The sequence below is a fragment of the Aegilops tauschii genome, chromosome 2, assembly GCF_002575655.3.
Source record: "Aegilops tauschii subsp. strangulata cultivar AL8/78 chromosome 2, Aet v6.0, whole genome shotgun sequence".
In the NCBI taxonomy this organism is placed as follows: domain Eukaryota; kingdom Viridiplantae; phylum Streptophyta; class Magnoliopsida; order Poales; family Poaceae; genus Aegilops; species Aegilops tauschii.
In genome coordinates this window covers 76,166,146-76,177,239 of record NC_053036.3, presented here as the reverse complement: position 1 = coordinate 76,177,239, position 11,094 = coordinate 76,166,146, and the positions used below count along the sequence as shown (strand labels likewise).

The 11,094-nt window shown below is 46.0% G+C and overlaps 1 protein-coding gene across 1 annotated transcript; it reads right to left on the bottom strand.

Moving 5' to 3' along the window:
• Positions 1 to 6,964: 6,964 nt before the first annotated feature.
• Positions 6,965 to 8,388, bottom strand: LOC109769183 (probable pectinesterase 66). Its single transcript, XM_020327932.2, has 2 exons — positions 8,162 to 8,388; positions 6,965 to 8,080 (listed from the first exon to the last, which is right to left on the bottom strand). The coding sequence occupies exons 1-2, from the start codon at positions 8,386 to 8,388 to the stop codon at positions 7,270 to 7,272; spliced, it is 1,038 nt and encodes a 345-aa protein (XP_020183521.1). The 3' UTR covers positions 6,965 to 7,269.
• Between the last annotated feature and the right edge of the window lie 2,706 nt (positions 8,389 to 11,094).

Genomic DNA, 11,094 nt, shown 5'->3' with positions numbered 1-11,094 from the left:
GACTATATGATTTTGTAGGGATAACTTACTTTGGCCATGTTATTTTGAGAAGACATGATTGCTTTGTTAGTATGCTTGAATTATTATTATTTTCATGTCAATATTAAACTTTTGTCTTGAATCTTTCGGATATGAATATTCTTGCCACAATAAAGAAAATTACATCGAGAAATATGTCAGGTAGAATTCCACATCAAAAATTCTGTTTTTATCATTTACCTACTCGAGGACGAGCAGGAATTAAGCTTGGGGTTGCTGATACGTCTCCAACGTATCTATAATTTTTTATTGTTCCATGCTATTATATTATCTGTTTTGGATGTTTAATGGGCTTTATTATGCACTTTTATATTATTTTTGGGACTAACCTATTGACCCAGAGCCAGTGCCAGTTCCTGTTTTTTCCCTTGTTTCAGTGTTTCGAAGAAAAGGAATATCAAATGGAGTCGAGACGGAATGAAACCTTCTGGAGAAGTTATTTTTGGAAGGAAAGCAACCCGGGGGACTTGGAGTCCACGTCAAGGAAGCAACGAGGAAGGCACGAGGCAGGGGGGCGCGCCCACCCCCCTGGGCGCGCCCTCCACCCTCGTGGGCCCCTCGTGGCTCCCCTGACGTACTTCTTCCGCCTATATATATATATATATATCCATATACCCTAAAACGATCGGGGAACAGAATAGATCGGGAGTTCCGCCACCGCAAGCCTCCGTAGCCACCAAAAACCAATCGGGACCCTGTTCCGGCACCCTGCCGGAGGGGGAATCCCTCACCGGTGGCCATCTTCATCATCCCGGCGCTCTCCATGACGAGGAGGGAGTAGTTCACCCTCGGGGCTGAGGGTATGTACCAGTAGCTATGTGTTTGATCTCTCTCTCTCTCTCTCTCTCTCTCTCGTGTTCTTAATTTGGCACGATCTTGATGTATCGCGAGCTTTGCTATTATAGTTGGATCTTATGATGTTCCTCCCCCTCTACTCTCTTGTAATGGATTGAGTTTTCCCTTTGAAGTTCTCTTATCGGATTGAGTCTTTAATGATTTGAGAACACTTGATGTATGTCTTGCGTGGGATAACCGTGGTGACAATGGGTTATTCTATTGATTCACTTGATGTATGTTTTGGTGATCAACTTGCGGGTTCCGCCCATGAACCTATGCATAGGGATTGGCACACGTTTTCGTCTTGACTCTCCGGTAAAAACTTTGGGGCACTCTTTGAGGTTCTATGTGTTGGTTGAATAGATGAATCTGAGATTGTGTGATGCATATCGTATAATCATACCCACGGATACTTGAGGTGACATTGGAGTATTTAGGTGACATTAGGGTTTTGGTTGATGTGTGTCTTAAGGTGTTATTTTACTACGAACTCTAGGGCTGTTTGTGACACTTATAGGAATAGCCCAATGGATTGATCGGAAAGAATAACTTTGAGGTGGTTTCGTACTCTACCATAATCTCTTCGTTTGTTCTCCACTATTAGTGACTTTGGAGTGACTCTTTGTTGCATGTTGAGGAATAGTTATATGATCCAATTATGTTATTAATATTGAGAGAACTTGCACTAGTGAAAGTATGAACCCTAGGCCTTGTTTCAACGCATCGCAATGCCGTTTACGCTCACTTTTATCATTAGGTACCTTACTGTTTTTATATTTTCAGATTACAAAAACCTATATCTACCATCCATATTGCACTTGTATCACCATCTCTTCGCCGAACTAGTGCACCTATATAATTTACCATTGTATTGGGTGTGTTGGGGACACAAGAGACTCTTTGTTATTTGGTTGCAGGGTTGCTTGAGAGAGACTATCTTCATCCTACGCCTCCCACGGATTGATAAACCTTAGGTCATCCACTTGAGGGAAATTTGCTACTGTCCTACAAACCTCTGCACTTGGAGGCCCAACAACGTCTACAAGAAGAAGGTTGCGTAGTAGACATCAGACTCCCACCACTCTGGATCCGTTGACTGGAGTGTCATCTCGTGCGAGTTGGAGGAGTCAATGGCAGTCTGCATTGCACTCCGCCGCTCCCGGGAGGACATCGCCCGGCCGACGGACGGATCCGTTCGCCGCGACGCCATAGCGTCAGCTCACCGGGCACTTGGGTCCTCTGGTGCTGGATCCTTGCGGCCCCGGCAGCCGGAACACCTCTCCTTCCCCATCACCTGTCGGGCAGACCATGAGTCCCACTGGGAATGGGCGGCCCGCCGTGGGAGGGAGAGGATAAAGGCCTACAAGGCCAGTATCATGGCGGAAATGGCAGCGGAGGAGGCGGCTGATGCGGCGGCGCGGGCGGCTGCAGAGGAGCAAGCCATCCGCACTCGCATTATGAAGAAACGGCAGCGGAGGAACACGCACGCCCTCGCTCGAGAGCATAATCGGGTGGCCCGTGCCATGGTCGGACTGCCACCGAAGGAGGAGAAGGAGGATAGCGACGGCAATGACAACTCCATCGACGAGCAGATCCGGCTCGATCCGTACTGCGTCTTCGACCGGTCTTTCTGCGAGAAGGACGGCAAGGGCATCGGGAAGGGCAAGAGTAGCCGTGGATGAACTCCGCCATAGCCAAACATGCCAAATTTTGGTAGTCCGATGGCATGTTTAGTTAGTAGTGATGGAGTAGCCGGACGATATGTGTGCATCGACGTGGTTGCATGAGTTTGTATGAATTTGAGATATGATAATGAAGGCGTCCGGATGTGGATTACATTATTTAAGCGGTGCCTAATCAGTGCAGCCAGATTTGCTAAGTCCGGTTGTAGATGCTCTTAATACCCAAAAACCAAATAAATGCAAGAGTGAGTACAGAAATACTCAACAAACACATCATGAAACCATAAGAACATTAGTCAATGGAGAACAATGGAACATCACTTGGAACAGAAGACTTCTAGGAAAACTGAAACGATAACCGGAAGACTGAAGCCAATTGTCTCACTAAGCAACGTTGGCTTTTAACAACTTTGAACACTTCCATATAGTGAGCATACCGGATTATTCACAGGATGTTTCGCCCACCGACCGTATCGGATTGAACACATGTGTCATCCTCATCGACCTAGCTCAAGCACACTGGATTATTCACACCATGCCTTAAACCAAGATTGGACATGTGTGACGTCCTCACTGTCCTGGCTTTCAGAATATGATAACCCATGGAACATTAGAACATCGATAGAAACATCAAATCGAACATGAAGTAATCTCATAATAAAGTGAAGAATCTTGATAGAAATAGCGAAACGAACATGAACAACAAGTCAAAGCTAGATGGACCCGAGCATACTGAATCAGCTAATTGCACATGACAATCAATGTATAGACAGTGGGCAAAAATGTAAAACGGCGGTTCGTCATGCACTTGCCTTAATGCTGACATTTAACTAAAAGTCAATCTTCACCCTCGAACCTCTTAGAACAACAACACAATTAGGATGCAGGTAGCCATGGCGCAGCAAGAACCAGTCAAGGGAGAGTCTCCCGCGTTGGCTATGTTGGCGCGGACCGAGCGGCAGCGACGCCCAACATTGGCGACACAGAGGCGGCTCGACAACAACAATGACCTAGGTGGCGGCGGCCATGAAGGAGGTCTAGGAGGAGCGTTCGTGAGTGATATTCGGGGCTAGTGGACTCTATTGATTTATGTTTCCCTTCCTAAATACCTATCCATACCTGAGTCTGTCTCTTTTTTTTTCATCTCGAAATTATCCAATGGTTAATAAATAAATGACTCACCAAAAATACATTTGACCTCTGTTTTGGACAAAATCATAGCCTATCTCGATTGATTTGACGAGAGGAACACAAGCATGGTCTCTGATCTTCTTTACGATTTTTGGTTCAAGGAAGTCAAAGTTTGGTCAATTCTTCTCGCTTGTTTAAAAAATTATGTTTGTGGTTTTCGGGGTATTACACTTCTAAGTTTATTTCTAAGAAAATTCGCCTAACCAATAAAAGGGTACCTTCCTTATTTCTCTTGCAACATTGGCTAGATGACTTGGTTCGTGCATGTGGGATCCTTCAACGCAACCATGGTTTGGATCCTTGTTCTGCTAAAACCACTTAACCAATAAAAGCGTACCTTACTTTATTTCTCTAGCAATGTTGGCTAGATGACTTGGTCCGTGCATGCGGGCTCCTTTAATGCGACCATGGTTCGAGTCTTTTTTTAAAAAAATAATAATAAAATGGTTCGATTCCTTGCTTCGCTAACTCGCTTAACCAATAAAACGGTATGTTCCTTTATTTCTCTAGCAACGTTGGCAACATGAATTGGTTTGCGCATGCGGGCTCCTTCAACGCAAGCATGGTTCGAGTCCTTGTTTTGCTATTTCTTTTTTAGGTGAAACGTTGCATGCAACAAAACGGCCTACTAAAAAATGATGGGGGTATTTTTGTGACTTATGGGTGGCATAGTGAGTATTTACTATCAACTTTGGGATGGACCAAAAAATTAGAGAAACGAAATGGCCTACAAATAAGAATGAATGAGTATTTTTGTGACTTATGGGTGGCATGGTGTGTAATTACTATCAACTTCGGGATGGAACGAAAAACCAGAGAAACGAAATGACCTACAAAAATGAAGGGGTATTTTTGTGACTTATGGGTGGCATAATGGGTAATTACTATCAACTTCATGATGGACTAAAAAACGCAGAAACGCACTGTTCTTTATTATTATTGGATATAGATCTATATTTTATAGTCTTGATCAAATTTAAAGAAATTTGACTTAGAACAAAGTTACCACTTGAGTTAATTAATGTTGAAACTAGGATTTGATGTGCAATGGGTGGAGATGATTATGGAGTGTGTTTCTTCGGTAAGCTATAGAGTAAGATTCAATGGCATAGAGACGGATGATATTTCACCCATCAGGGGGCTACGGCAGAGAGGCCCTTTCTCTCCTTATCTGTTTCTACTATGCTTAGAGGGGTTTATCTAGCATTCTGCCTCATGAGGAAGACGTTGGTGGGCTGGAAGGTATATCTGTTTGTAGAAATGCACCGTCTATCTCTCTCACCTTCTTTATGTAGATGATTTGTTGATCCTTATGAAAGATAATGCCCTGAATGCAAGTACTATGAAAAGAGTTTTGGACATTTACTGTAGAAGCTCTGGACAACTTGTGATTACAGAAAAATCAAGTGTATTTTTTAGTCCTAACACAAGTGTTAGTGTTAGGGAATATGTCTGTAGAAATCTTGATATCCTAATGGAAGCACTTTTAGATAAATATCTTGGTCTACTCACAATGGTGGGGGTGGATAGGAATGACTGCTTCCAGCCCCTCATTGATAGAAGTTGTCAAAGAATTAAAGGTTGGAAAGAAAAAGGTATTATCCATGCAAGGAAAAGAAATCTTATTGGAAGCGGTTGCTCAAGCAATTCCCTCATATGCGATGTCTGTTTTCAAACTGCATAAATGGATTTGTAAATGAATCACATATGAGATTGCAGGATTTTGGTGGGGAAATAATGAGAAAAAAACTATATGCATTGTTTTGCATGGTGAAAGATGTGCATCCTGAAGAGGAAGGTGGCTTGGGGTTCGGAGACCTACGTAGTTTTAGTCTTGCTTTATTAGCAAAACAATGCTGGCGACTACTCCAGAAACCAGGATCTTTGTGTGCACGGGTTCTAAGTGCAAAATACTATTCGGATGGGAATATCCTTAATGTTGGCCCCCAAAAAGGATCTTCTTTTACATGGCAAAGCATTGTAGCAGGAATACAAATGTTCAAACCAGGGTGTAATGTGGTGCATGGGCTCTGGCGCGAAATTAAATATTTGGCATGATCCCCGGGTTCCATTGAGTGAATCTTGGAAAGTCATTACACCAAGGGGAATAACGATGTTAAGAAAAGTTGAAGAGCTGGTTGATCCGCACACTGCCAATGGGATGAGGGCATGTTACGGTCCGTTTTCTCTCCTGTAGATGTCCATAGAATCCTTCAATTTCGATTGTGAGTGGAAGTGGTCGAAGACTTCATAACATGGCATTACAACCGTTCAGGCACATCTCGGTAAGTTCAGCATATCATGTGGAATTTGAACATCAGTTTGAGGATCACTGGAACCGAACCAATGGGAAGGGAAGCCAAGTACATGACAGTTGGAAGTATGTTTGGGCTTTCCACATTCAGGGAAAAGTAGAACACTTTATATGAAAAGTTCCGAGGGGAGTGCTGCCATGCTTTGGTACCTTAGTTGGAAGGCCATTCCTGTGTCGGGTCAATGCCTGATCTGGCACATAGGGTTTGAAGATATCCAACATTGCCTATTTACCTGCAGTCGAGCATTGGAGGTTTGGGTTGAACTTGGTCTGAAAGAAGAGATCCAAAAAGCAGTGGTAGAAGACCGCTCGGGTTCAGTCAAATTGGACGCTCATATGATTCGACAAAACTGTATAAGTGAGCTACCAATGGCCGAACTTATTGCAGTTGGTAGCTGGTTTATTTGTTGGTAGCGATGACAATTTGTCAAAGGCGAAACAATCCGTCAACCAGATTGAATGCCATTGTCCATCAAAGTTCTAGCAACAAACTTTGTCCGTGCTGCAACTCATAACTGACCAGGGATGACACGTGATCACATGTGGCAAATACCAAAGAGAGGAATAGTTAATGTGGCAAATACCAAAGAGAGGAATAGTTAAATTCAATGGGGATGCATCATTTTGTGCGGAAAATATGACGCGAGGTACAGGTTCGATGATCATGGCGAGTTTGTCGTGGCAGCCTCATGCTTTATACCGCATGTCCCTTCTATGGATATGGCGGAAATAATGGCTATTCGCAATGGCTACTACATGGCAGCGAAGATTTGGTGCAGCTCACTAATCATCGAATCTACTAGTTTGGTTGCTGCCGATGCACTAAATCAGGAAGAGTATTTTGTAACGGAAGTGGCTGTGGTTTTGGAATGCAAAGAACTGGTGCTAAACTTGTCCGTGTTTGAAATTATAAAATGTTCTCGTGAGGGTAATGGAGCAGCGGATAGCATTGCAAAAAATTTCCATAGTAGTAGATCTTCTAAAGTTGGGGATTGTTCAATCCCGGATTTTATTTCTCACCTTACTGTAAATGACCTTTCTATTGTTTGAGAAATAAAGTCCTTTTCCTGTGGAAAAAAAAGAAGGCCCGGCCACTTCCTCTCTAGACCGCGCGCAAGGTGAAATGAGTGTAAGCTCGCAATTCATCCTGCTATTTCCTATGCTATATGTGTGCATCCAACTACTCGTGATCCGATCGATCCCCGGCTATGGCTGCTTGCTTAGCCAACCGTCGTCGATGAAGCTCATGCCCACGAACTTCTCCACCTCCGCCTCGCTGAGATGCTTCTCCCACGGCACTCTCCTGGCCATGTCTGACCCGGGGCCGATGCACCCAACCTCTGCGAACAGGACATCGTTAGTATCATTGCCGGCGTACCACGGAGCCCACCCCTTCGGGACGACGACGCTGGACATGTTCACGTGATAGTAGACGACGGTGGCGTATTTGTTCCACGCGCGTCCGAGGTACTGGCGCCCGGTGCCTCGGAGCTCACCGCCCTTGAACACAAAACCGCCGGGGTCGCCGGCGTGGCGCCTGGCATGCGCCGTCACCCACCCAGCATGGCGGCCGGACCGCAAGGGTATGTTGGACACGAGGGTGCAGCCGTCGTAGATGGACCGGGCGTAGCCGAAGATGAAGTCGACGCCGCCCTTGATGAAGCATTCATGGAAGTAGTGCCGGCCAGTGTTGTCGCACAGCGTGTCTTGGAAGCCGTTGAAGGCGCAGCGGTGGAAGGCAATCCGGTCACTGTCGACCAGCGCCGCCAGCGCCTGGGTGGCGTTGCTCTTGTTGACGCCGTTGTGCGTGTTGGTGAAGGCGATGTCCCGGGCAACGAAGTCGTTGGCGTAGACTCTGAAGGTGGCGGTCTCGAGCGTCCCCATCGCATTGGCGCCGCGGCGCATCAGGTCGTCGGTGCTGCCGTGGACGTAGTCGTCGAAGTAGATGACCGTGCTCGAGTGGCCCTCCCCTTCCAGCAAGATGTAGCCTTTCTCCCTTGGGATGGTCACCTTCTCCCTGCATGCACCACGTATACCATCATAACCATACTTGCTTACCACATCTTGAAGCAATACCTAACTGTGTAGCAAGACGAACCTGTAGCCCCCTGCCCGGACGTGGATCCTGACCCACTCGCGGTTGCCGTCCGGGACGAGGTTCACCGCCGACTGAATGCTCCTGAAATCTCCTCCCCCTTTACTGTCCACGGTAATGGTCCTCGACACCGGCACCGACGCAGAGCTCAACGCCGGCCACCGGAGCAGCAGCACGAGCACGAGCACGAGCACGAGCACGACCGAACTAACAGTACGGTGGCACTCCATTGTTCCTACTCACGTATCTTGGTCGTTTTGCTATGTGGAGGACAGTAATCGATCCCACCAGGCGCATACGAGTCCCGTACGTATTAATACAGCCCCTTTTTCACCGTTTGGCTGGTGATTATATACGCCTTAATTTACTACCTCTAAATGAGTAGTATGAAAGGAAAACTCCATGCAAAAAAATAATATGAAGGGAAACATTACTGTATAATTTTCTGCGCTGGCAGGTATTAAATTCTTTTTAGAACAAGGTATTAATTTATTTTTACCATATGGTAATATATCTATTGATTTCTGTATAAAATATAAACATGGTGATATTTTATTAAGAAAATGCATGGCAATATGGTGAGAAATGGGTGGTTTCGATTGATCTTGAAGAAGCTCTATTTAGAAATGAAGGTTTCGAAGAAAAATCAAGCTACCACTTGCTGGGTAGATTTTTTTTTCTTCCATACGACCTCCGAATGTAGATATAACCTAACTTGTCTTGGTCATGCCACATGGTAGAGCATGACATTGTAGTAGGAGCTCAATCTGGTGGCTTGGGGGGTTTCCCAACATAGGAATGGGCCCCGAAGGATCCAACAACTGGATTGAATAACAAATGTTATTACAGGACAAATATAATACGGATCCCGAAATAAAGATTTACTAACACAACAGATTCACCGTCGTAGATGACTTGCACAGTGTCTTCATGCCCGGAAGCACTTGTCACGGTGTAACTACTTGTCTTCATCTTGGGAAACACGGGGAGTGGGGCCTCACTAACTTGTAAATCCAGACAGAGGCACACGGGATACGTGACTAGCAAACCAGTGTCCTGCGATCAACCCAGAGCAACCTCGAAGCTTGTTGGAGACCGAATGTTGTTCGGAGTACCGTATGAGATCACAGACATGACGAGGAGTCTCGAAATGGTCGAGTGGCAAAAATTGATATATAGGATGATGATATTCGGACACCGGAATAGTTTCAGAGTGCACCGGGTAGTCTCGAAGTGCACCGGGTAGTCGTCGGGTCACCGGAAGGGTTCCGGACACCCTCAATAAGTATATGGGCCAAAGGAGGGGACAGACCAGCCCACTTGAGGGCTGGTGCGTCCCTCTACATGGTCGGCCGGCCCTAGGGGAAGGAAAGGGGAGGGGTGGCCCCTCCTGACTTTCCCTCCTCAGGAGAGAAAGGAAAGAGGGGGGAGGGGGGGGGGGGGGGACGGGCGCCACCTCCTCCTTCCTTCCTCCCGCACTCTAATAAGGAAAGGGGGCGCGGCGCCTCTTGGGAGAGACCCCAAGTAGGATTCAGCCTACTTGGGGCGCCTCCTTGGCTGCTCCTCCCCCCCTCCACCTATATATATCTGGGAGGGGGCTCCACACATAACCACGACAATTGCTTAGCCATGTGCGGCGCCCCCCTCCACCGTTTACACCCTCGGTCATATTTTCGTAGTGCTTAGGCGAAGCCCTGCGGAGATAACTTCACCATCACCGTGAACATGCCGTTGTGCTTCTGGAACTCATCCACTACTTCGCCGTCTTGCTGGATCAAGAAGGTGAGGACGTCACCGAGCTGAACGTGTGCCAAACGCGGAGGTGCCTTACGTTTAGTATTCGATCGGTTGGAGCGCGAAGAAGTTCGACTACATCAACCGCGTTAACAAGCGCTTCTGCTTACAGTCTACGAGGGTACGCAGACACACTCTCCACCCTCTCATTGCTATGCATCTCCTTGATATATCTTGCATGTGCGTAGAAAAGTTTTTGTTTTCCATGCAACGTTTCCAAACAGTGGCATCCGAACCAGGTCTATGCATAGACGATATGCATGAGTAGAACACAAAGAGTTATGGGCGGTGATAGTCATACTGCTTACCACCAATGTCTTATTTTGATTCGGCGGTATTGTCGGATGAAGTAGTCTGGACCAACCTTATATGTCCACGCATATGAGACCGGTTCCACCGACTGACATCAACTAGTTTGCATAAAAGGTGGCTGGCGGGTGTCTGTTTCTACTACTTTAGTTGAATCGAATTTGACTACGAACGGTTCTTCAAGAAGGTTAAAACAGCAAAGTTTATGAATCACCGTTGTCGTTTTTGCGTAGGTAAGAACGGTTCTTGCTAGAAGCCCGCAGCAGCCACGTAAAACTTGCAACAACAAAGTAAAGGACATCTAACTTGTTTTTGCAAGGGATGTTGTGATGTAATATGGTCAAGACGTGATGTGAATATGGCGGAAATAATGGCTATCCACAATGGCTACTACATGGCAGCTAAGATTGGGTGCAGCTGACTAGTCATCGAATCTTTTGGTCGCTGTCCATGCACTAAATCAGAAAGAGTATTTAGGAGCGGAAGTGGCTAGCTGTGGTTTTGGAATGCAAAGAACTGGTGCTGAACTTGTTGAAGTTATAAAATACTCGTGAAGGTAGTGGAGTAGCCGATAGCATTGCAAAATTTTCCCATAGTAGTAGATCTTCTAAAGTTTGGGATAGTTCAATCCTGGACTTTATTTCTCACCATATTGTAAATGACCTTTCTATTGTTTGAGAAATAAAGTCCTTTTCCTGTGAAAAAAAAGAAGGCCTGCCCCCTCCATCTCTAGACCGCGCGCAAGGTGGAATGAGTGTAGGCTCGCAATTCATCCTGCTATTTCCTATGCCATATATGTGCATCCAGCTACTCGTGATCCGATCGATCCCCGG

What these genes read in the sequence shown, in the direction of transcription:
- LOC109769183 (XM_020327932.2), bottom strand. Translation starts at nt 8,388, where the DNA reads ATGGAGTGCCACCGTACTGTTAGTTCGGTCGTGCTCGTGCTCGTGCTC. An exon ending in GTCCGGGCAGGGGGCTACAG is followed by an intron (nt 8,081 to 8,161) that starts GTTCGTCTTGCT and finishes TGGTGCATGCAG; the next exon opens with GGAGAAGGTGACCATCCCAA.